The following is a 27294-nucleotide window of genomic DNA, read 5'->3' as shown; positions in this document are numbered from 1 at the left end:
GATCTGCTGCCAAGGTTCATTGTGTTGCGTCATCACGTGCGTGCACACGCCATTGATCACCATATTACAGAAACTCTTTGTAATACCATCCACTGTAGCACAAGTTTACTTACAATGCAAGGAGTACTGGTATATCTTCCAACAGAAGGTAAGTAGAATGCTATTATGAACATGAGGGTAGATATTAAATGAAAAGTAATTCAAACCCATGGTCATAGCTCAGTATCCATCATTGCTGGAGAGGTGATACTTATTTTATTAGTAAATTTTAACCTCAAAATGGGGTAAATGAAATATTGAACTGAAATTGCAGTAGTTTCTAGTGTCCAAGAAATCTTTGTGACATGAGTTATAACTTTTAAGAAATACTGATGTCTGGTAAGTACTTTGTTTCTACAAACTCTATTCATACAAAGTACCTTCTGTATTGAATGTAAGTACATCTGTGGTAGACACCGTGTCTGTTGCTGATGTTCATTGAGCATTTATTAACAACAAGGGTGGTCCCCAAAGAAACTGTTTTAATACAATGTTCATTAAATGTATCCTGGAACTTTATATCTCCTACTTGTACCTTGTGTTCATGCAGAAATCATGTAAGCACACTACACTTGCTGAAGATATTGGGAAGTCACTCAGATGAACTATAATTTTTAACTTGCTTCCTTTCTTCAAAAGAAAGTGACAATATGCATCACCATAAACATTTGTTTTTACAGATTGCTCAACCATTGATTGCTGAAAATCTGTGGCGGGACATCAGCAAAAAATTTCCTCAGGCACTTGGTGAAACCAATCCACACAATGAAAGGATCAGAAAAATATTTGGTGATCAAAATGGCCACTAATTAGTTGACAAACAAGAGCAATGACAATAATACTGTGCCAACTACCTCGTTTAAAGAAGGAAAAAAAAACCTACGAAAAGAAACATTGGAACAACGACTGTTTATGCTGTAGTTACTCACGATTTACTTCCAGAAAGATCAAGCCACTTTGGGGCAGACAATGACAAATATTCATCTTGTCTGAGAAATTTTATAAAAACTCATGATTTTTGTAATTATTTGTAAAAAGCAATGTTACCACAATTACAAGACAGTATTTATTTTGTTTTCAAGTGTATCTTTTAGTCACTTGTAACTATTATTGTACCAACACTACCACACGATGGTAGATCTCAGCCAGGGCTTTGCTTGTTACACATACAAAATTAGTATGAAACAACTGAGATCCTGTTTGAAACACAGTAGTAGGGTTTTTATAACAGTACTACAAAGCTACTTATGTACACTAATGTTCATCATGTATCTGCAGACTTCACAAAATACTTCTTAATGATGATCATGGCCATGCCCATGTCCACTTCCAGGATGCATCTTCTCCCAAGCTTTCTCAACTGCAATTGTTACTAAGAAAGCTGCAAAACCGTATTTAAATCCCCTGAATAAAAGTGTTCTGAGCCTCTGTCCTTCTGTGCCGTAATTTTGTGGGAGGAATCGCCACACTTCGTTCCTGTAAACAATAGTAATGTTTAGTTGTAGCAGTAGTTCTGAAGCTTGTTTTATTTCAAAAGTACATAATTCACAGTTTTATAATACAAAGGTATCAGCATCTAGTTAGAGCTAAAAATTCTGTAGAATGTTAAATGTCTCTGGGCCTCCATATATGTCAGTCACTTTTATTGAAAAAGAATACCATACAGTATCACATTTTTCTTCAATACTGGTTGTGAAATTCATCTCGCCCAGAGATCACAGCACTATGCACTCAATTCCCCACCCCCACCCCAAAGTTCTTCACTGGTACATTTGTTAATACATGCCATGCAAGTCATTTCAGGTAGCAGATGACTGTAGACAGTCATTTGAAACAGTTGTCATGCACATGGTGTTGAAAATGGAAAAACATGAAGTATCGTGCAGCGATTAAATTCTTTGTAAAAGAAGGTTTAACATCTACCAAAATTCATTTGCAGCTTGTAAATGTGTTTGGTGGCTCTTCACCTTCAATTTCCACCATGAAATAATGAGCAGCTGGTTTAAATGTGGCTATGAAACCATCAAAGACAATCCACATGAAGGCAGCCAAAAAGTGCAAAGCACACAGGAAATCATAGATAAGGTGCATGATATGATTTTGGATCACGGTGTTAAAGATGTATTAAATTATGAATGCTCTAGAGATATCAAAGGTCATCAGCTGCATCAAGAACCGAACATAATAAAGCTTTACACAAAAAGGGTGCCGCATGTGCTCATTGCAGATCACAAATGCATTCATTCATACGGCACTTTCCAGAACTTTTTAGGTATTAATGATTATGCCAGTAACACAATGTATAAACTGAGGTTGCTGTTTCAGATGAATGTAAACCAAGTGGTGACCACATTTGGAACAAGGATATGGACTAACCCAAAATGTCTAGACTGCTTGTGTGTCCACCAGCTACGATGGTTACAGAGAACCAATATTTTTTAATCTGTTTACATACTCTGCTCATTCTATATACCAATCATATTTCAAAGTGACCAGCTAGGTTGATTTAAGATAACACAAACAATGGGATGAAAGTGATAACTGAAGTTTCCAGTTGATTCAGCAAGATGTAAAGGGCACTAAACTTGATCAAATGCCTCAACTCTGAGGCATGTCAATACTGGGTTGCCCTCAACCAATTTCAAAAGAAGATACACAGTTTTATTGAAGTATAATGATGCTAGGTGAAAAGTTTGTATTATGGATTAGTTGCATCTGCTTACAGCAAAATTATTTGTACCTTCGTTCAATAAGGATGTAGTCAAACATATGAAAGAGCTGGTGGATAATGTTGGCCTGGCCCTTTGGGAATAATTATGGTGATGTGCATACGGAAGGCACACCAGCATAAAACTGTAGTGACATGCAGTAAGACCTGTACAGGATCAAGGCTCAAGTCTGACTGACAGATGGCTCAGTCAGCATAAATAGGTGAAAAGATTCATTGTTGTTCAAGAACAACATTGGCTTTCATTTACTGGAAACTCACAACTGTGAAATATTTATATTCATGCATGTGAAGAGACCTGAAGTGGCTGTTCAGCCACATTAAATCATCTGCAAGAAAATCACATGACATGCAGAGGTTAGCTGCAAAAATCATTATGAAATATAATATATAAAGCATTTCACAAAATAGGTAGCATGCTTAAGCCTCTTTCATCCCATTCTTGAACACAGCTTGTCAGGTAGGGACCTTTTTCTGCAGGTTGGGAGTGTCTTTAGGTTGCAAAACAATTGAGGTCATAAGTGTCCGGATAGAACCTTTAAATGACCGATTGCGGAAAGTGCTCTGTGGTTCATTATGCCAGTAGGAATGTAAATGGCATTAGTAGGTGGATGAAATGACAATGAATAGTGACAGTGAAGCAGGAAAAAGGCAATGAAAAACAATAGAAGTTAAAATCAACAGTTTCAATTAGTCTTTTTTTAAAGAGGTCATTTGGGAAGAATTTCTAGACAACTAGTGTCCAAGGGCTAAAATTAATGCTGCTTTCCCATGTTGTTGTTGTTGTTGTTGTTGTTGTGAGTAAAGCATAGAATGTGTTCTACAGAACCTTGGATGGCTGTGATGATAAATGCACATTAGAGTGTAAGGTGTACCAAAAACTGACATTGGCACACTCCAGTGGTTCATTACAGTGAGAGCAAACTAGAACAATGTCACTGCTGAACAGATGAGTGCAGGTAGGCATTGGCCAATACACAGCCTAGTTAAAATTTCTCCTTACAACAAGATGGACAAGAAGAAGTTGCTTGAACTGTAGGGAGAGGGGTTTAATCTGATTAGGATGACTGCGCCAAAATGATAGAATGTTTCATAGTAGTAGCAGCAGGTGCCGCCTCATCCCCCCGACATATTTTATAGTCCTATATGAATTATACATTAATATTAGCATCAGTGAGCAAGTGAAGGCACTTCTGGATCTGCTGTACTATAGGATAGTATGTGTACATTCAGAAATTTCATCTCTATGAATGTACAAGATGGTCTGATAAATGGCAAACAGCTTTGCAGTAAAAATTGGTCACTGGTCTAACAATAATACCAGAAGATTTCTTCACCAACAACAAAGGTGTACTCTGTGCCATGGTCATACTAAGAACCATCACTGTAAATTAAGGTGCTATCCCCAAACTGCATTTGAAGTTCCAGAAATGTCCAGTAAATGACCACAGCCAGAGCTGCCTCCTTTGGAAGCAAAGTAAGTCAAAGATGGGCATGGACCTTTGCACAGAGGTAAGGATGTGAAATGAAGCTTTCAAAGTAGGATATGAAAGTTAACTCTGGCAGCAAAATGGAAGCAGAGTACGTCTCATATTGGCTGTCAAGGTAATAATGAAAAAAGTAAGCATTAGATGGGTTGCTGGACACCGAGGACAATCAGCAAGCGTATTTGCGGAGCAGGACATTGTGCTGGAATGACAGCAGTAATTCAGCCAATTCCACATTGGGGCTCATAACTGGACTGGTGGAGAATGTACCAGTGGCCAAACTGTTTCTGTGATGGTGAATTGCATTAAGGTGATGTAAAAAAGGACAATTGTGCAGACAAATATGTAATGCTTCTGTAGTCCAGCTTCGATCAGACAAAGGACTAATACAAATTAAGAAGGACCATCTGGACCACTCTCCATGAAGTGGGACTTTTTTTATTTATTTATTTAGCGCATGGCTAATACAGACATATCATGAAATTACATATACATATGTACATATTGACACACAAGAAACTTAAGTTTGTCTTTGCAACTGAATATCCAGTCCTTCAATCCAGCGCACTGCATCTGGAGTTGCTAGCAGGAAGTCCTCTTTGGCGCCGTGATAGGCTCGAATCCTGCATTCGCTGACAATGTGGTGAACAGTCTGGTATGGAGCCCCGCAGTCACAAGCTGGATCAGGCAGCTTCTTCCACTTAAAGAGAGCATCCCTGCATCGCCCATGGCTGGTGCGGATTCTGTTGAGAGTAGACCACGTCTTGCGTGGTAAGTCAAGTCCACTTGGAAGTTTAGCACCTGAGAAGATGTTATGCAGGTGCACATCTGTCACTGCTTCCCACCGACCTTTCCATTCTTCAAGAGGTTTGAAATTCTTAGCAACCATGTCAGCAGCATCGCACAGAGTTGGATGACGTGATTTCAGTCTCTTGCGATTTAAAAGTGGCAGGTCGCTATGCACGGGTAGGTTAGAATTCCTGGAGATCTTGTGGAATTCTCTCATAAGGGCAGTACATCTGCGTAGATCAGGAGGCATTATACCGGTTAACAGTGGAAGCCAATAAACTGGAGTAGATCTGACATTTCCAGGGGCAGATATGGACTCTGACCACAATCTATTGGTTATGACCTGTAGATTAAAACTGAAGAAACTGCAAAAAGGTGGGAATTTAAGGAGATGGGACCTGGATAAACTAAAAGAACCAGAGGTTGTACAGAGATTCAGGGAGAGCATAAGGGAGCAATTGACAGGAATGGGGGAAATAAATACAGTAGAAGAAGAATGGGTAGCTTTGAGGGATGAAGTAGTGAAGGCAGCAGAGGATCAAGTAGGTATAAAGACGAGGGCTAGTAGAAATCCTTGGGTAACAGAAGAAATATTGAATTTAATTGATGAAAGGAGAAAATATAAAAATGCAGTAAGTGAAACAGGCAAAAAGGAATACAAACGTCTCAAAATGAGATCGACAGGAAGTGCAAAATGGCTAAGCAGGAATGGCTAGAGGACAAATGTAAGGATGTAGAGGCCTATCTCACTAGGGGTAAGATAGATACCGCCTACAGGAAAATTAAAGAGACCTTTGGAGATAAGAGAACGACTTGTATGAATATCAAGAGTTCAGATGGAAACCCAGTTCTAAGCAAAGAAGGGAAAGCAGAAAGGTGGAAGGAGTATATAGAGGGTCTATACAAGGGCGATGTACTTGAGGACAATATTATGGAAATGGAAAAGGATGTAGATGAAGATGAAATTGGAGATACGATACTGCGTGAAGAGTTTGACAGAGCACTGAAAGACCTGAGTCGAAACAAGGCCTCCGGAGTAGACAATATTCCATTGGAACTACTGACGGCCGTGGGAGAGCCAGTCCTGACAAAACTCTACCATCTGGTGAGCAAGATGTATGAAACAGGCGAAATACCCTCAGACTTCAAGAAGAATATAATAATTCCAATCCCAAAGAAAGCAGGTGTTGACAGATGTGAAAATTACCGAACTATCAGCTTAATAAGTCACAGCTGCAAAATACTAACACGAATTCTTTACAGACGAATGGAAAAACTAGTAGAAGCCAACCTCGGGGAAGATCAGTTTGGATTCCGTAGAAACACTGGAACACGTGAGGCAATACTGACCTTACGACTTATCTTAGAAGAAAGATTAAGGAAAGGCAAACCTACGTTTCTAGCATTTGTAGACTTAGAGAAAGCTTTTGACAATGTTGACTGGAATACTCTCTTTCAAATTCTAAAGGTGGCAGGGGTAAAATACAGGGAGCGAAAGGCTATTTACAATTTGTACAGAAACCAGATGGCAGTTATAAGAGTCGAGGGACATGAAAGGGAAGCAGTGGTTGGGAAGGGAGTAAGACAGGGTTGTAGCCTGTCCCCGATGTTGTTCAATCTGTATACTGAGCAAGCAGTAAAGGAAACAAAAGAAAAATTCGGAGTAGGTATTAAAATTCATGGAGAAGAAATAAAAACTTTGAGGTTCGCCGATGACATTGTAATTCTGTCAGAGACAGCAAAGGACTTGGAAGAGCAGTTGAATGGAATGGACAGTGTCTTGAAAGGAGGATATAAGATGAACATCAACAAAAGCAAAACAAGGATAATGGAATGTAGTCTAATTAAGTCAGGTGATGCTGAGGGAATTAGATTAGGAAATGAGGCACTTAAAGTAGTAAAGGAGTTTTGCTATTTGGGGAGCAAAATAACTGATGATGGTCGAAGTAGAGAGGATATAAAATGTAGGCTGGCAATGGCAAGGAAAGCGTTTCTGAAGAAGAGAAATTTGTTAACATCCAGTATTGATTTAAGTGTCAGGAAGTCATTTCTGAAAGTATTCGTATGGAGTGTAGCCATGTATGGAAGTGAAACATGGACGATAAATAGTTTGGACAAGAAGAGAATAGAAGCTTTCGAAATGTGGTGCTACAGAAGAATGCTGAAGATTAGATGGGTAGATCACATAACTAATGAGGAAGTATTGAATAGGATTGGGGAGAAGAGAAGTTTGTGGCACAACTTGACCAGAAGAAGGGATCGGTTGGTAGGACATGTTCTGAGGCATCAAGGGATCACCAATTTAGTATTGGAGGGCAGCGTGGAGGGTAAAAATCGTAGGGGGAGACCAAGAGATGAATACACTAAGCAGATTCAGAAGGATGTAGGTTGCAGTAGGTATTGGGAGATGAAAAAGCTTGCACAGGATAGAGTAGCATGGAGAGCTGCATCAAACCAGTCTCAGGACTGAAGACCACAACAACAACAACAGATCTGATTGTGCCAGATATTATGCGCATTGTCGTATTCAGCTGGGTATCAACAAGCCTTGTATGATGACTATTCATCCAAACAGGTGCACAATACTCAGCACTTGAGTATACCAAGCCCAGAGCTGAAGTTCGCAGGGTGGTTGCTGAAGATCCCCAGGTAGTTCCACATAGCTTATGGAGGATGTTCTTTCGAGTCCTCAGCTTTTGAGCTAAGTTAAGAAGGTGTTGTTTGAAGCATAGTGTACGATCCAGGATGACACCAAGATATTTTGGGTTCCAATTGTGATGAAGAATTCTGTCTCTGAAACTTACCTCCAGTTTTACGTTCGCCAACTGGTTATTTAGATGGAAGCAACACACTTCTGTTTTACTCACATTGGGTTGGAGTCTCCAGATTTTGAAGTAATTGTCTAATACAGACAGGTCATTGGCTAAAATCTCTTCTGTTGTCTTCATTTCCTGGTGTTTGACGGCTAGAGCCAGGTCATCGGCATAGCAGTATTTTCTGGACGAAGTGTCAGGTAGATCAGATAGATATAGGTTGAACAGTAAGGGCGAGAGAACTGATCCTTGAGGCAATCCGTTGTTCAGCTTCCTCTCCTTACTTATGTTGCTTCCAGTGATTACCTGGAACTTCTGATCACTTAGCATGCTGTTAATCAGTCGAGCCATTGTTCTGCAGGGTATGATGTGGAGAAATTTGTAGATAAGGCCTTCCCTCCACACAGTGTCGAAGGCGGCAGTTAGATCAACAAATGCCACAAATGTTTTCTGCTTCATTTGGTATCCTGACTCTATGAAGGATGTGAGAGACAATACTTGGTCGCAGCAGCTACGCCCTGGTCTGAAGCCTGCCTGATCAACTGGAACGTTCTCTAAGACAGCGCTACTTATTCTGTTATATATTAGCCTTTCAAAAAGCTTGTAGCAGCAGCTGAGTAGGGAAATGGGGCGATAGTTTTCTATCCTGTTGCTGGGTTTGCCAGGTTTCAGAACAGATATTATCTTCACCTTTTTAAACTCAGATGGAAGTTGACCAGTCAGCAGGATGTCAGTGAAGAATACTGCCAGCCATTTCTTAGCTTTTCCTCCCATATGGATCAGGAATTCTGGGTGGATACCATCGAATCCAGGTGCCTAAGAGGTCTGAGGTCCTTCAGTCCAGAGTCAATGTCTGAAACTGTGAAGGGATGGGTATACTCAGATGAGGGAGATGCCTTCTTTTTAAGGACATGAAGCTGTCGTCTGATATGTCTTGTATGTTTCTTGTCAGGAGGTACTCTTGAGGTGGTAATGATGTGGGAAGCAATTTGGTCTGGTGTTACTTCGGAATTTTTTCTGCATGCTGGTGCACTTCCTCCCAGTTTTCTCAGAAGACTCCATGCTTTCCTGCTCGAGTGGGTAAAGTCCATAGTTTTGACTGTTTCTGCCCATTTCTGCCTCCGAGACATGTCCAAGCTGGACAATAGTTCCGTAGCTATCTTTGGGTCACCACTTTGCTGGAAGTATTGGTACAGTGTTTCACTTTCCTCATTCCATCCTGGAACATATTCTTTTCGGTATCCTCTTGGCATACACTTTTTAGCTGTTGCTGTTACTGCACCAATGAAGTGTTGATAGTTATTATGTGATGGAGGTATCCATCGAATGGTCTTATCCAGTTCCGTTGAAAACTTCATCCAGTCGGCTTTCTGGAAATTCCATCGAGCATGTGGAGTTGATCATATGACAGGAACAGTGCAGCCAATTTGTATTATTACAGGTCTGTGTTGGCTGTGAGGAAAGGCATCTATCACTTTCCTTGTGGTGTTGATGGGAAAGCCAGTTTCGTTGCAGCTAACAAAGCATAAGTCAGGATTTGAATCCTTGTCCCAAGCAGCTGACCTGAAAGTGCCTTGATCTTTGGCATCAAACACTAGATGAAGATTATTCTCTTCAATCCATTCTGCAAGTGGGACTTAGAACATGCAAGGCATTCAGGGAAGGACATATCCAGCTGACAAGTAGGATGTATGGGGCAATCAATTTAGGTCTCCATCTAGTGTTAATCACAAGTGGTTTTGATGACTGGAAGAGCAGTGGGACTGATGATGTAGGGACAGGGGGAGAAATTCCTTAGCCAGACACACGCATACATGAAAATCCCAGTCTTCAAAATTCACTAATGAAGGGGGACGTATTGCCTCCAAAGCTTCATCTGTGTAACGTAGGAATGATACCTGTCCTCCAGCAAGTCTCCTATGCCTTTCCAAATCAAAAAACTACAGCTACTACTTTCTAGCACTTACATTGAAAACTGTTCATGATTTGGGTTTACAGTGTAATCAGATGGACAACTGCACAGTGATGCCTCAACATTGAATGTTTATTAGCAATTTTTGTGATGAGCCACCATACTAGCCTCATACTAATCATTCATTTCATCACACTGCAGACACTACTGGTGAGAGAAATGGGATGGTAGCTGGGAAAGATCATGTCTCTTTGTTAGGCTTTGGCACAGGTGGTATGATGGCTTCCTTCCAGGTACAAATGGAGGAAAAGACACTTGTCATCAGGAGATAAGTGCCACAACATTTGATTGTTAATGTCATTTAGCTTCAGATCAGAGGAATATCATGATGGAGAGACATTCTCTAGCTCCTTCACAGTAAAAAATGCTACAGAGTCCACCACTCACTTCCGAGGCAGGAAAGAAGGATTGTAATGGGCGGAACTCTAAGTACCTGAAAAACTCGGCCAAGCTGTTGGAGGTATCAACAAGGTCCATTCTAATGTTGTTTGCAATGGTCATGCTATGTATTAGAAGAAACTTGTTGCCATAAACACTATGAAATTTATCCCAAATCAAAAAGGGATTTTGTTTAGAAAATTAACAAGGTGTATCCAAGAGGCTCTTTTTGCTATCTGTTGATCCAAAGACTCTTTGCATGCATCTGTTTATACCAGACACAGTTCTCCACCCTGAGGTAGTGTTTAAAGACACTAAGAGCACATCTTTGCACACGAATCCCACATCAGCAGTCTTCTGTCCACCAAGGAGATGTGGTCTGTTGGGAGGGACGGAAGACATTCAGGGTATGGAATGTACAGCAGCAGAGATGATATTTGAAAGGTACTCAACCTGGTGGAATTGTTTGTCAAAGATCACAAAATAAAAGCAGAGTTTCCACTCAACTTGAGAAAGCAGCCAAGTCATGTAACAAACAGATCGTATATGGTTCAGCAAGCAAATTACACATGGAAGATGGTCAGTTGAGACAATAGATTAGACTAGAAGTTCACCTGTGTTATGGGAAACAATGTTTGGCTGGTCCAAAATATCTGCCAACAGCAAGCTGCTTCGTGCAGCCTCTGGGGACTCCCAATTGGGATGGTGGGCACTACTGTTGCTGAGCGGAAAGAGAGTACATAGATGTTTCCAACAGAAAATGCAATTTCAGGAAGGGAATTACAAACAGCAACACTGAGCAACCAGAATAATCCGGCTATCATTACACCCCCAGGAGATAGAGTGAAGATTGTAATATACCAATGTGAAAGGTAAAAGCAGTCTTGAGGCCATATTTTCACTTCTTGCAGGGATACGACAGCTGGGTATAGCGACTGTAGCAGCAGCTGCAGGTCTGCCAAGTACATTCTATTTCAGGACAGCAATATTCAAGGATGAGAGAGAGTAGTTGGATTAGTTGTGATTACTTGGCAGCTTCAGACCAGAAATAGTAAAAGCAAAAATTGTTGGCGTACAAGAAGGTTGATACTGAAGACCACACAGCTGCTGCTAGACCGTTTATGGCCACTAAAAACAGAGGTATACTTAATACACGGAAAGTTTGGTGTAACAAGAAGTTCTGGACAAAACCTGGAATTGGATCCCACACACCCCACTCATGTAAGGTGGCAAGGATGTGGTGTCACCACGTGATGTCATAAAACTTTTGTATGTCAAAGAAGACAGCAATAAGGTGATGACGCCAGTCAAAAGCTGTCGGATGGCCAACTCCAGGCAAACCAAATTATCAGCAGTGTGTATTACAGGGACACAGATGGCATATAGCGAAAGATAAGTGCAATCCACAGTTTAAGGCCATCACAGGCAGGTTGATAGTTCTCAAACACAGAGGCTTGAGCATAATGCAGAGCAAAATGTTAAGCTGCAGTGTCTGGGTCAGTGAAAACAGCACTGTTCAGGGAAATACCAATTACAAATGGTTCAAATGGCTCTGAGCACTATGGGACTCAACTGCTGAGGTCATTAGTCCCCTAGAACTTAGAACTAGTTAAACCTAACTAACCTAAGGACATCACAAACATCCATGCCCGAGGCAGGATTCGAACCTGCGACCGTAGCGGTCTTGCGGTTCCAGACTGCAGCGCCTTTAACCGCACGGCCACTTCGGCCGGCAATACCAATTACACCTGCAAAGGTCTGGTATCCATAGAAACACCTGATCTTCACAAAAACCTTGATGGAAGAGTACATGGTCTAATGTTGAAATGTACCATTCCCAGCATTATTGCTTCCGTCGTTTAAATGGTGGACCCAGACACGGAGCAGTTTAAATGCAATGAGGTACTTAGCTGATGGATGCCATTAACGGCATTGAGAGCCTGCTTACGATTTCTAATGGCCTCAACAATTTCCGTGGTCCACCAAGGTACTATGGAGGATCCCTATGGAGGGATCCTTAAGAATAGGGGATTGCTATGCCTCCTGCTGACAAAAATGGCTATTGTTACTACATTCTGGACAGCTTTGTCAATGCCTCTATTTACCTGGGAGAGCAGAAGGACAGTGGAGGTGAAAGCATACCAGTTGGCACTGAGGAGAGCTAATGTAGGTGGGTGCCTAGGGGAGTGACACAGAGAGGGACAGGAAGACTGAGTGGTCACTACCACACAGGTCACTGCAGTCCCTCCAGAGGATGGATGGGAAGACCAGGGCTGCAAACAGAAAGATCAATGGCCAAGTAAGTTCCATGTGCCACACTGAAGTACGTGGAGGCATAAATATTCAAAAAAACAGAGGTCAAGAACTGCTAGTATGTTTTTGATGTCTTTACCAGGGCCAGCCATCCTGGCTCCACCAAACAAAGGGTTATGGGCACTGAAGTCGCCCATGATTAGGTAATGTGGGGGGAGCTGAGAAGCCAATGCAGGCAGTATGTTTTGAGACACTCCAACCATTGGGAGGGAGATAAACATTACAGATGGTAAATACTGAGATACCCTTACCCAAACAGCCACAGCTTCCAAAGTTGTATCAAGAGGCTCAAGTTCGCTAGATACAGAGTTCATAATTCTTAAAATATCCCCAGTAGCCACAAAGGATACGGGTTCATGTTGCTGGAAACCAAGTTTCCTGAACAGCAATGCTGAAAGTAGGAGAAGGGCTTAAGAGATGATGTAGCTCGCCCAAGTGGTGGAAAAAAAACAATACAATTCTACTGGAGAATCATGCTGTCATGAAGGTGTGGACGGACCACGAGGTCAGGTTATGTCCCATGGTCACTTGCTACCACTGGTTGGAAAGGTATGGTATCATGAGACAAGTTCTAAGACCTGTTGTGTGGTGTGATCGGGAATATCAGAGGCCACTGGGATTGTTGCCACTGCCACAGAAGCAGAACATATGGGTTTTGGTGGCAAGCACTACGACCAGCATCCTGTGACTCCTTCAGCCACTAGCTGATATCTGGTTACAGGCCAGCAGAAACCTTGGAGGGGAGTATCCCGAGGGACCTCTTCCTGACATGAGAAGCCAGATGAGGGTGATGTTTCTCCAGCTGAGGGTTGGAAATCTGCATCCACAGTGGGTGGAGAGGCATTGCTCCCAAAGTGGGTATGGGGGAAGCAGCAGGAGGAGAGGCCCCAACCATCAAGGGGCAGGCACAATTGAGTGGCTCTGAGATCTCGTTGTATTAATAATGAAGAGAGTACCATCAGCAGAGACAGCAACATCATCATAGCTGTGGTGCACAACAATGTCATGCGTGCACGATGTAGATGCTCATACTTTTTCTTGTTCTCCTGGTATGTCAGTCTGTCTGGAGTCCTATATTCTTGTATTTTTTTTTTTTATCTCTGAAAGACCGTGCAGTCTCATGATCCGGGGGAAGTGCTCTCCACAGCCGATGCAGAAAGGGCGAGGAGCACAAGGAACGTTCATCTGCAATCCCTACAGATTGTGCTAGCATCAAAATGCATAGACAATGAATTACCCTGAAAGACAAATATGAAGGCCCCGGTAGCAACCCTATTGTCTTTTGGCCACCTATGGACGTGATGGACAAAGTGTTCATCCCATCACTCATAGTTGGTGTGTAGCTCATCACCAGACTGCAAGAGGAGGGCATGATGAAGACTGATGCCTTGAACCATGTTTACACTATTATGAGGAGTGATATGCACCAGAATGTTACCCAGCTTGTCACAAGCAAGTAACGCCCATAACTAGGCAGGGATGTTGTTTTAATCACAATTGATCCACTCTTCACTTTGGAGATGACAGCAACTGTCCCAACTTGTCCTCTATAATCTCTACAAGGAATAAAGCCTTTGTGACCAAAAAATAATCCCCATCTGTGTTTGTTTTACAAACCAGGTATTGAGGGAGGAGGTGTGGGTGTGGGTGTGGGTGTGTGTGTGTGTGTGTGTGTGTGTGTGTGTGTGTGTGTGTGTGTGTGGGGGGGGGGGGGGGGGGGGGGGAATATTTCTCTGCTAGTCACTTGACCCAACGTTCCTCCCATGGCATAGCCATAGAGGGAAGCATTTTGGGGTCATATCACTCTCACATGCATGTTATCCACCATGGTACCACCCACTCCAAATGGGGTCTCTCCCCATGGGTGCCTCCCAGCCTCAGCAACACCTGCCTGGCCAGCGACCTGTTGCTCAGAGTCCCTGTGCCCCAGTCACAACAGACACACGCTCCTTGGCATGAATGGGGAGGTATCTCAGACTCTTGCGAGGTTAGGGGCTACTACTATGCAAGTTCTTGAAGACCTCCCCCCCCCCCCCCCCCCCACTGCAAGATGGCTAATGGCTACCATGCTGGGTTTTGGACATAGTACCTTATTGGAAAGGAAAGGTGTGGAGGTGCAACGACACAGAGGTGGAACAGACACTACATTTGGTGACCTTTGCTGCACAATCCACACTTCTGGAAAATTTGGAAAAGTGGTGGCAGGTCAAACCCAACAGGGACTATCTGTTTATTAATGAAACGGTGTAGAAAGCACCAAAAGTGAAACGGAAAAACCAGTGTACTGAATCATGCACCACGTTCAATTAAGTTCTACACCAGAAAGACTATCCAATGGAAAGGCAAAGGGGGACAAGGATAATGGAAGTAGAGGTTTGCAGCACAGAAAGGGAAGTAGTGCTGCAAAGGCTGGAGCCATGTAGTAGCCAAGCATGTACTCATAAAAGAGTTGTGAGCAGTCTGGGGAGGGGGGTGGGGGGTTAGTACAGATTGGAGGAGCTGGTTGTACAGGTAAGTACAGGTGATGACTTATGGAGTTATTGGTGCCGTGAATTTCTGTGGAAGAGTTTCTAATAGTTTCATTGATGGTTTTAGAATGTTTTTGGGGGTCGGGTTAGTTGCAACCTTGAGCTCTTCTGAAGAGAAGATATAGTACTGTGTGCACCAATACAATGCTACACATATCAAATATAGTATGGGTGTGGTTTCTCTTAAGGTCTCTCAATATGAAAAATTCCATTCTACACAATTCTGAATTCTACAGAGCCTAGACAGTTTCAGTTTTTTGTAGCAACTGGTATCAGCTCCTCTGACAAAGCATGATACATATTTTCTACTTGCTATTTCTCCTGCTGGGTAGCTACACATTACAGTAAGGTAAGTTCGTGAAAGTGTATGAATGAAATTAAAAATGTCACCATGAAAAGTTTACTTTTTGAAAGACCACTTAGTACGGCACTTTATTTATGTGGTACATGCATAAATAATGGTTACAACTTAATAAACCTAAGATAGTACTTTTACAACTGTTTAATTTCACAAAGTAGTGCATGATTCAGCTTGGGGAGTATTCAGAAGAAATGCCGTCGTATTTGAAGTGATATTGTCACCACTAATGGAGTAGCAGTGGGTGGTGAACTGTGCATAGACAGTTTATCTGAAGAATTGGAAGAAGCCCACAACAAGAAAAATCCCAGCATGTCCTCATCGACTTCGTCCAGCTGCTCACCAGAAGTAACGTAAATTTACTTTCCAGTTCTCTTATGCACTGCACAAAATTTCCTAATATCACGGAGCATAGATTGACAAAAATATCTAGTCAGAATCATCAGCTGATGACTCCTAGTTTCTTCATTTCGGTAAGTTTTTCATTTCCCACTTCAGCTTCTATCACAGCATATGAGAAGGGGAAACAGGAGACACTACACTGGTGCTACTAACATTGCATTTGACATCTAGCTACCAACCTCATTGCAGAAAATCTCCAACATATAGCTCTTTCTCATACTTTCCAATGAATGGAAAAACAATTTTGATACATTAGCTATAGTTCATATGCAGCCATGACCTAAAACCCATCAAACAAACTGCCCCATGACTACGTACTTCACTGCAAGCTTTCCAAAATATGCCTAGTGATTTACTTATCTCAGAAATGACAGTAACTATTGGTAATAACGAGAAGAAAACCAGTTCATTACGAAGCCGTGATGTCAGACAATAACGTTTGGAAAAATAAATTATTATTTACTGAATAGTTTCCTCAAAACTGCATGGTGGGGAATGCACGCAAATCCCAAGACAGTGGTATTTAATTTTTTATGCCAAAGTTTTATCCAGAAAGTAACTACAGAGATGGGTGTAGCTTTGCTTCATCTACATAAAACAAATGCTTTCTAGGCACATCAGATGGCATGAAATTTCCCTGGTCATGTATCTTAAGACAAGTTACATGGGATGATCAGCATTCTATATCGCAATGGGCGATACAGAGGCATATGTTGGATGTTGCCCCAGTGCGAACCAGTTGAGCTGCTCGAACTACATTCCTATTGACAAGGCCAATGCAGGTTGGTTCGCATCATACCCCAAGTTGCATCACATGTCTTGTCGTATCGTATCAACTCAGTGTGAGCTATGGCTAAAGTTTTCTGATGACAAAAATGCACTTAAAGGTCGATATTCAACCTTACCAACACAGCTTAGTAGACAGCTGTACAGGCCTACAACTGGTTCATAGTGAACAGGTAAGTCTTAACCTGATAAGAGCAAATATTTTGTGATTTTATAAAAGCAAAACTGACCTGCTAGAAACAGAAATACACATTAATAGTCATACACTAAATGAAAAACTGTGTGCAAAATTCCATTGGGTCCAGTTTGGTAAAAAAATGAACACACATCGATTAACTAATGAAGAAGCTCAGTTCAGTACATTTTGCCACTAAATGAATCTATTTTGTTGTACCAAAGACAAGTTAATTGATTTATTTAGCACATCTTCGCTTTCTGTTACATGGAATCCACCACTGGGGAAGTGGAATTTTTATACATCGGTATCGCACTTTCATGCACTGAAGCACAACAAAACACAAAAGAAAAGATCGCTGTTTGAAGATCTTTAATGCATTACAGCAATGAAATGGCATTCCACAGTTTCTGAGGCCAGCATGCTGTACTATGTGGATTTTGTATTCATACTTGCTTATTCTGCAAATATACAGTTTCAATGCTGTTGCTGTTGTTGTCGTCGTCGTCATCTTCAGTCCAAAAACGGGTTTGATGCAGCTCTCCATGCTACTCCACCCCATTCAAGCCTCTTCATCTGGAATTACTGCAACATACACCCTTCTGAATCTGCTAACTGTATTCATCTCCTAGTCTCTCTCTACAATTTTTACCAACCCCCCATCCCCCATTTCCCTGCATTACTAAACTGGTGACCCCTTGATGCCTCAGAATGTGTTCTACCAATTGATCCTTCTTTTAGTCAGGTTGTACAACAGATTTCTATTCTCCCCAATTCAATTCAGTACCTCCTCGTTAGTTGCGTGATCTACCCATCTAATCTTCAGAATTCTTCTGTAACACCACATTTCAAAAGCTTCTATACTCTTGTTGTCTAAACTATTTATTTTCCATGCTTCACTTCGACACATGGCTACACTCCATAAAAATACTTTCAGAAACGACTTCCTGACACTTAAATCTATACTCGATGTTAACAAATTTCTCTTCTTCAGAAATGCTTTTCCTGCCACTGCCAGTCTACATTTTATATCCTTCCTACTTCGACCATAATCAGTTATTTTGTTTCCCAAATACCAAAGCTCATCTACTACTTTAAATGAGTCATTTCCTGGTCTAATTCCCTCAGCATCACCTGATTTAATTTGACTACATTACATTATCCTCATTTTGCTATTATTGATGTTCGTCTAATATCCTCCTTCCAAGAAACTGTCCATTCCATTCAACTTCTCTTCCAATTCCTTTGCTGTCTCTGACAGAATTACAACGTCATTGGTAAACCTCTCAGTTTTTATTTCTTCTCTATGGATTTTAATTCCTATACAGCATTTTTCTTTTGTTTCCCTTACTGCTTGCTCAATACACAGATTGAGTAACATCGGGATAAGCTACAACCCTATCTAACTCCCTTCTCAACCACTGCTTCCTTTCCATGACCCCAACTCTCATAGCTGCCATCTGGTATCTGCACATACTGTAAAAAGCCTTTTGCTCCTTGTATTTTACCCCTGCCACCTCCAGAATTTGAAAGAGAGTATTCTACTCAATATTGTCAAAATCTTTCTATTTTAAGTCTACAAATGCTTTCCCTAATCTATCTTCCAAGACAAGTTGTTGGGACAGTGTAGCCTCGCGTGTTCCTACATTCCTCTGGAATCCAAACTGATCTTCCCTGAGGTTGGCTTCTAACAGGTTTTCAATTCATCTGTAAAGGATTTATGTTAGTATTTTGCATTCATGACTCATTACACTGCAAGTTTGGTAATTTCCACAACTGTCAGCACATGCTTTCTTTGGAATTGGAATTACTCTATTCCTCTTGAAGTCTGCAGGTATTTCACCTGCCTCATTCATCTTGCTCACCATATGAAAGAGTTTTGTCCTTGCTGGCTCTCCCACAGCTGGCAGTAGTTCTAACAGAATGTTGTGTACACTTGGGGCCTTGTTTCGACTTAAGTGTTTCAGTGCTCTGCCAAATTCCTCACGTAGTATTTTATCTCTTGTCTCATAATAATCTACGTCCTCTTCCATTTCCGTAATGCTGCCCTCAAGTACTTCTCCCTTGTACAGGTCCTCTACATACCCCTTCCACTTTTCTGTTTTCCCTTCTTTGCTTAGGGCTGATTTTCTATCTAAGATCTTGATATTCATACAAGTTGTTCACTTTTCTCCAAAAGTGTGTCTAATTTTCCTGTGGACAGTATCTATCATATCCCTAGTGGTATATGCCTCTACATCCTTTCATCTGTCCTCTAGCCACCCCTCCTTAGCCATTTTGCACTTCCTGATGATCTCATTTTTGAGGCATTTGTACTCCTTTTTGCTTGCTTCATTTATTGCATTTTTATATCTTCTCCTTTCATCAATTAAATGCAGTATCTCATCTGTTACCAAAGGATTTCTACCAGCCCTTGCCTTTTTACCTACTTTATCCTCTGCTGCCTTCACTATTTCATTCATCAAAGCTACCCATCCTCCTTCTACTATATTTCTTTCCCTTGTCCTTGTCAATCATACCCCAATGCTCTCTGAAACTCTGGTTCTTTTCAGTTTATCCAGGTCTGATATCCTTAAATTCCAACCTTTTTGCAGTTTCTTCAGTTGTAATCTACAGTTCATAACTAAAAGATTGTCATCTGAGTCCACATCTGCCCCTGGAAATGCCTTACAATTTAAAACCTGGTTCCTGAATCTCTGTCTTACCATTATATAATCTATGTATGTCTCCAAGCCTCTTACATGTATACAACATTATTTCATGGTTCTTAAACCAAGTGTTAGCTATGATTAGGTTATGCTCTTTTGCAGAATTCAACCTGTCAACTTTGTTCCTATTTTTTTTATTCATTATTAAACACACTCCTGCATTACTCCTATTTGATTTTTTTTATGTAACACTGTATTCACCTGACCAGAAGTCTTGTTCCTCCTGCCACAAAACTTCACTAATTCCCACTATATCTAACTTTAACCTATCCATTTCCATTTTTAAACTTTCTAACCTATCAGCTGTATGATTACATGTATGATTAAATGATGATGGCGTCTTCTTGGGTAAAATATTCCCCCATTCGGATCTCCGGGCGGGGACTACTCAAGAGGATGTTGTTATCAGGAGAAAGAAAACTGGCATTCTACGGATCGGAGTGTGGAATGTCAGATCCCTTAATCGGGCAGGTAGGTTAGAAAATTTAAAAAGGGAAATGGATAGGTTAAAGTTAGCTACAGTGGGAATTAGTGAAGTTCGGTGGCAGGAGGAACAGGTGAATACAAGGTTATAAATACAAAATCAAATAGGGGTAATGCAGGAGTAGGTTTAATAATGAATAAAAAAATAGGAGTACGGGTAACTTACAAACAGCATAGTGAACGCATTATTGTGGCCAAGGTAGACACGAAGCCCACGCCTAGTACAGTAGTATAAGTTTATATGCCAACTAGCTCTGCAGATGACGAAGAAATTGATGAAATGTATGATGAAATAAAAGAAATTATTCACGTAGTGAAGGGAGACAAAAATTTAATAGTCATGGGTGACTGGAATTCAAGAGTAGGAAAAGGGAGAGAAGGTAACATAGTAGGGGAATATGGATTGCGGGTAAGAAATGAAAGAGGAAGCCGCCTGGTAGAACTTTGCGCAGAGCATAACTTAACCAAAGCTAACACTTGGTTTAAGAATCATGAAAGAAGGTTGTATACATGGAAGAACCCTGGAGATACTAAAAGGTATCAGATTATATAATGTTAAGCCATAGATTTAGGAACCAGGTTTTAAATTTTAAGACATTTCCAGGGGCAGATGTGGACTCTGACCACAATCTATTGGTTATGAACTGTAGATTAAAACTGAAGAAACTGCAAAAAGGTGGGAATTCAAGGAGATGGGACATGGATAAACTAAAAGAACCAGAGGTTGTACAGAGTTTCAGGGACAGCATAAGGGAACAATTGACAGGAATGGGGGAAAGAAATACAGTAGAAGAAGAATGGGTAGCTTTGAGGGATGAAATAGTGAAGGCAGCAGAGGATCAAATAGGTAAAAAGACGAGGGCTAGTAGAAACCCTTGGGTAACAGAAGAAATATTGCATTTAATTGATGAAAGGAGAAAATATAAAAATGCAGTAAATGAATCAGGCAAAAAGGAATACAAACGTCTCAAAAATGAGATCGACAGGAAGTGCAAAATGGCTAAGCAAGGACGGACAAATGTAAAGATGTAAAGGCATATATCGCTAGGAGTAGGATAGATACTGCCTACAGGAAAATTAAAGAGATCTTTGGAGAAAAGAGAACCACTTGTACGAATATCAAGAGCTCAGATGGAAACCGAGTTCTAAGCAAAGAGGGGAAAGCAGAAAGGTGGAAGGAGTATATAGAGGGTCTATACAAGGGCGATGTACTTGCGGACAAAATTATGGAAATGGAAGATGAAGATGAAATGGGAGATATGATACTGCGTGAAGAGTTTGAAAGAGCACTTAAAGACATAAGTCGGAACATGGCCTCGAGAGTGGACAACATTCCATTGGAACTACTGACGGCCTTGGGAGAGCCAGTCCTGACAAAACTCTATCATCTGGTGAGCAAGATGTGTGAGACAGGTGAAATACTCTCAGACTTCAAGAAGAATATAATAATTCCAATCCCACAGAAAGCAGGTGTTGAAAGATGTGAAAATTACCGAACTATCAGTTTAATAAGCCACAGCTGCAAAATACTAACGCAAATTCTTTACAGACGAATGGAAAAACTGATAGAAGCCGACCTCGGGGAAGATCAGTTTGGATCCCGCAGAAATGTTGGAACATGTGAGGCAATACTGACCTTACGACTCATCTTAGAAGAAAGATTAAGGAAAGGCAAACCTACGTTTCTAGCATTTGTAGACTTAGAGAAAGCTTTTGACAATGTTGATTGGAATACTCTCTTTCAAATTCTGAAGGCGGCAGGGGTAAAATACAGGGAGCGAAAGGCTATTTACAACAATTTGTACAGAAAGCAGATGGCAGTTATAAGAGTCGAGGGGAATGAAAGTGAAGCAGCGGTTGGGAAGGGAGTGAGACAGGGTTGTAGCCTCTCCCCGATGTTATTCAATCTGTATATTGAGCAAGCAATAAAGGAAACAAAACAAAAGTTCGGAGTAGGTATTAAAATCCATGGAGAAGAAATAAAAACTTTGAAGTTCGCCGATTACATTGTTATTCTGTCAGACACAACGAAGGACTTGGAAGAGCAGCTGAACGGAATGGACAGTATATTGAAAGGAGGGTATAAGATGAACATCAACAAAAGCAAAACGAGGATAATGGAATGTAGTCGAAATAAGTCGGGTGATGCTGAGGGAATTAGATTAGGAAATGAGACACTTGAAGTAGTAAAGGAGTTTTACTACTTGGGGAGCAAGATAACTGATGATGCTCGAAGTAGAGAGGATATAAAATATAGACTGGCAATGGCAAGGAAAGCGTTTCTGAAGAAGAAAAATTTGTTAACATCGAGTATAGATTTAAATGTCAGGAAGTCGTTTCTGAAAGTATTTGTATGGAGTATAGCCATGTATGGAAGTGAAATATGGACGATAAATAGTTTGGACAAGAAGGGAATAGAAGCTTTCGAAATGTGGTGCTACAGAAGAATGCTGAAGATTAGATGGGTAGATCACATAACTAATGAGGAGGTATTGAATAGAATTGGGGAGAAGAGGAGTTTATCGGTTGGTAGGACATGTTCTGAGGAATCAAGGGATCACCAATTTAGTAATGGAGGGCAGCGTGGAGGGTAAAAATCGTAGAGGGAGGCCAAGAGATGAATACACTAAGCAGATTCAGAAGGATGTAGGCTGCAGTAGGTACTGGGAGATGAAGCTTGCACAGGATGGAGTAGCATGGAGAGCTGCATCAAACCAGTCTCAGGACTGAAGACCACAACGACAACAACAAAACAACAACAACAACAACAACAACAACCTATCAGCCTAATTACGGGATCTGACATTCCACGTTCCGATCTGTAGAATGCCAGCTTTATTTCTCCTGATAATGACATCCTCCTGAGTAGTCCCCACCTGGAGATCCGCATAGAGGAATATTTTACCTCCAGAATATTTTACCCAAGAGGATGCCATCCTCATTCGACCATACAGTAAAGTTGCATGCCCTCGGGAAGAAGTAGGCTGTAGTTGACCCTTGCTTTCAGCCATTCACAGTACCAGCATAGCAAGGCCATTTTGGTTGATGTTAGAAGGCCTGATCAATCATCCAGACTGTTGTTCCTGCAACTACTGAGAAGGCTGCTGCCCCTCTCCAGGAAGCACATGTTTGTCTGGCCTCTTAACGGACTCCTCCATTGTGGTTGCACCTACGGTACAGCTATCTGTATCACTGAAGCATGCAAGCCTCCCCACGAACAACAAGGTCCATGGTTCGTGACATAGGGGGGGGGCTGACAAGATGACAGACACAAATAGTTGGTACGGAGAATGGCGGCTGCCTCTAAAAGTAGAAAAATGTAAGTTAATGAGGATGACCAGGAAAAACGTACCCATAATGTCTGGACACAGCTTTCATAATTAGTATCAATTAAGGTAATAACGCCACAATACGTATCACCCAAAATCCAGCATATTCACGAACAACTGACAACACACCTTTAAAAAATTTCATAAATTGCATTACCACCCTGCACATTAAAGGAAAAAAAGAATGTAAAAAATTTACCACCAAATGCAACTGACATACCTACACCCACACGCACGAAAAACAAAATAAGACAAAAACCATAAATGCTACCTGTTCGAACTCAGTTTGGTCATCAACGCCCTTCTCTTGAACACAAAACTCAATTGACAAGCGATAGCAGAAGTAACAACACTATCTGTTAAATGGTCAATCAAACCAGGAACCCCTCCAGACTGAATGCCATACACCGACCCACTTACCCATGGACCACGATGCAGCAACATGGTGAGTCCCGTACACTTCACATTCTCAACAATCACACTGCACTAATGTATGAATTTAATTGTGGTCAGCATGTCATCCCCGTTTGCGGCACACAGCAACATACTCTTAGAACTATTTGTTGTACACCAATAAAAAAATTAAATAAAACTTAAACCTATGATCACAAATAATATGCCATGCCAATAATTCTGAATCTGAAAACTAATCTGTTCCCGTAACTGCCAACATGTAAGAAACACTAACTGCTGCAAACACTTACAGTATTATCCTTACCAATGGAACAAAAGAATCCAGTGAGTTATTACCATCATTCACAAACAATTTAGAATCAAACATCCCACACTAGAAAACATCATCACATATTCTAACACCCCTCTGCAAATCAGAATCATTCCAAATACACCAAGCCACCATGATGTCACAGAACAGAACAGCCATTGATCAAGGCAAATGGATGGTACTACAATGTATGGTTGGCTGTTAGCTCTAACTCAATTCTGTACAAGGTAAGACACAGTTTCAAAAGCAATAGCACACAGAAGAAAAATATGTAAAACAGACTGTTCAAAACTCTTGGGTTTGCAAACCATCAGAACTTTTAATCACATGATATTCTCTAACACTTTAGTTCAGTAACAATTGTTCCATGTCCAATTATTGTTTTCAGTGATTTGATGACTCAAAAATTGACTTCCCCACTTCCATTCATTGATGCCATGCAGAATAATTTCCACATTAACTTAAGTGTCACACCTTCCAACCTAACGTCAGTCTCACCCACACAATAGATCAGCATGACCACAACCCACATTTTAAAAACTACAGGAAACATTTTGAGTGTCGTATTCTCTTTCTATTTTTGCTTACAGGATATCACATGCCGCATCATTATTCAATTGGATAAAGCAAGCACTCAGTATCTGTTAGTGTATCCCAAGTTTCTGGGTCAATTCCACATACAGGTAAAAATTATTTATGGCATAGAAACATGCTCTGAAGATAGTACCTGGTATCCTTCCTCAAATTACGCCCAGACAACTATTTAAAGTATTAAGCACACTAACAACAACCATTCAATACACAGTCTTTTGATACAAAGAATCAGGCACAATTTGTAAATGATGGTAACAACCATACAATGAAGGCTTTCATGACCGGACGTTTCAGCTACCGAGGATTCTTCCGGATTGTACAGCCGTAGTCCATGGAACTCTTCTATCCCTAACAGAAAGACTTAGCACAACCAGGAGCACCTCTGAAGATGTCCAACACAGCTTTGGATACAATGTCAGGGATAGAAGACTTAGCACAACCAGGAGCACCTCTGAAGATGTCCAACGCAGCTTTGGATACAATGTCAGGGATAGAAGAGTTCCATGGACCACAGCCATACAACCCAGGAGGAATGTCTATAGAAACAACATTCGTAATACAATATTAGGAACAAATTTAGCCCTCACTATCCACAGCCAAGTCATGCTCTCACACACAAATTTGCAAAGTATGCAATCAAAAATATTTGACAACCTCCCCCACAAATAAAAGGTGATGCCACATAATGAAACTTTTAAAAACGAACTTTAATCACTTCTGGTTGACAACACCTACTTCATAAATGAATTTCTTAATGGACAATATGCATATAGTTGTGTTACACTCATTCAAATTTGTTGTAGATTAAGATGAAAATTGAAATCAATTATGTAAATGGCCAATATGACAGAAAATGCACATCTGTGAGTCCCACAATCATCATCCACAGGTAACGTAAGAAACTAAACATCTCGCACAGGTCCCCAAGAATCTTTAATTCTCCCACTCACTTTCCAGTACATTTACTCTTTAAAGGTTTATGTTGCAGATCATAGAAATCAGTTTCTTCTGAAATGTCATTTGGACAGTCAGAATACAAGCCAAAAATAATTTCAATGTATATTTTGCCTCCTTGTGCTCAGAGGGTATTTGTGTACATGGTGCAAAGATACTGAATAAGCTACTGCACGCAAATTATGCAGTAGACTAATTAGAATGAGGAGTGTAAGTGACATGCAATATTGAGTGAATCATGAGTAAATATGAAATAAATCATTAAAAATACGAAAATGATGTACACATCAGTAACTTGGTGACATGCATAAATATGTGCACTATGAAACAGGAAGAACTGATGAAAAGTTTAGCAAAATTAAAAAGTGTAGTGAATAACAAAAACTTTTACCAATGAAGTTAAAACTTGGTGCTTCAGGAACTGCAAAATTCACTATATATACAAAGTTGAGTGTTGAAGAAAACTGGGACACTGAGGCAGACCTATGTCTTAAATTGCTAGGAAGAGATGTTTAAGTGCGTGACAACACAGTGAAATAAAATTCTGAAGCTTTATACAGTTGACAGCACAACAGTTCTCAGGATGACAATTTTCACTAAACAGATGTGAAAACAATATGGTATTCAATTTCTAAAATATTAAAAAACACTGGCAAAACTTAAAACATGAAAGAAGAAATAAAGATTACACTTTAATGTCTCATCACTAATGAAGTCATTAGAAGTGGATTGCTCCACCTCTAAAGGAATCAAGTGGAAATAATCCATGCCTGTTCAATGGAACCTTTCCAGCATTTGCCTTAAGCAATTTGGGGAAAATCATGATAAATCTAAATTACAATACCTGGACAGGGATTTTAACTGGAAAAAGAGAGATAAAGATAAAAAGAGAGAGAGAGAGAGAGAGAGAGAGAGAGAGAGAGAGAGAGAGAGAGAGAGAGAGAGGATGGAGCAACAGTGGAGGATTAACAAGTCAAACATATAACGTAATAGCGTCGTTTCGTAACTGATACAGTAGCCTATTAATTTTTTTCCTACAGGTACAATCACAGCCAAAATAACAAGCTGCGCAATTATTAAAACGGGGTAAATATTTCAACTTACAATGGCTTTTATCGCCTACAGAGGGAAGACTCCAGCAACTACAAGAAAAAAAAAAAGTACATCTCACTTCACAAAACGATATTTTCGTCGCCTGCAGTGTGTGTGTGTGTGTGTGTGTGTGTGTGTGTCTACACCAAATACGTGAATGTTATGCTCGGATATTTTTATCGAACATTTTCATTTTAAAAATATACCGTAAGCATTACCTGAGCCATGGATCCTTAAGTCCCTTCTGCGCCAGAGCCTTCTGGACAGCTAACAACTGAGGACAATCTTCTACTTTGTATATTCGCCAATCCGGTACTTCATATGGTTTTCCATGTCCGTGTCCATGTCCATGATCTCCACCCATTGCTAAGGCAAACCAACTTTTGATATTTCAAATTTACAAATCACACATGGAAAAAAAATCTGAATCAGAACGTTGAAATCACTGTATTTTTTACCTACTGTTATTTCTGCTAGAACCCGTGCAACGATACTACCTGCAGTAGCTTAGTGTTACTATCTTTGGTATGAGCTGTGTGCGCACAAGGGTTTATGTTTATATAGGTCGATGTGTGTGGCAGTAGAGATATCGCAAGTTTTCGCATGCAGTTTAACACTTGTTTTGCTCTTCACAGTGTTTAC

At 40.7% G+C, this 27294-nt stretch overlaps 2 protein-coding genes across 2 annotated transcripts in view; one reads left to right on the top strand and one right to left on the bottom strand.

Annotated features, from left to right (window-relative positions):
* Positions 1-1115, top strand: part of LOC124803114 (acyloxyacyl hydrolase-like) — a 55832-nt gene extending 54717 nt beyond the window's left edge. Inside the window, exon 11 of the mRNA XM_047264277.1 lies at positions 720-1115. Coding sequence (XP_047120233.1) covers positions 720-848 — 129 coding nt within the window. The 3' untranslated portion in view covers positions 849-1115. The remainder of the gene's footprint in view (positions 1-719) is intronic.
* On the bottom strand, positions 1083-27241 carry LOC124803115 (NADH dehydrogenase [ubiquinone] 1 beta subcomplex subunit 3). The gene is made up of 3 exons (XM_047264279.1): positions 27111-27241; positions 26871-27018; positions 1083-1515 (listed from the first exon to the last, which is right to left on the bottom strand). Exons 2-3 carry the CDS (start codon positions 27014-27016, stop codon positions 1335-1337), a joined length of 327 nt encoding a protein of 108 aa, XP_047120235.1. The 5' UTR covers positions 27017-27018; positions 27111-27241; the 3' UTR covers positions 1083-1334.
* Between the last annotated feature and the right edge of the window lie 53 nt (positions 27242-27294).

Source organism: Schistocerca piceifrons, chromosome 6 (assembly GCF_021461385.2).
Source record: "Schistocerca piceifrons isolate TAMUIC-IGC-003096 chromosome 6, iqSchPice1.1, whole genome shotgun sequence".
NCBI lineage: Eukaryota > Metazoa > Arthropoda > Insecta > Orthoptera > Acrididae > Schistocerca > Schistocerca piceifrons.
This window is presented reverse-complemented; position numbering and strand designations above follow the sequence as displayed.

Excerpts from the sequence above, each read along its gene's own strand:
- LOC124803115 (XM_047264279.1), bottom strand. The coding sequence starts at position 27,016 with ATGGGTGGAGATCATGGACATGGACACGGACATGGAAAACCATATGAA. Across the intron at positions 1,516-26,870 it reads CTTAAGGATCCATGGCTCAG|GAACGAAGTGTGGCGATTCC; the intron begins GTAATGCTTACG and ends TATTGTTTACAG.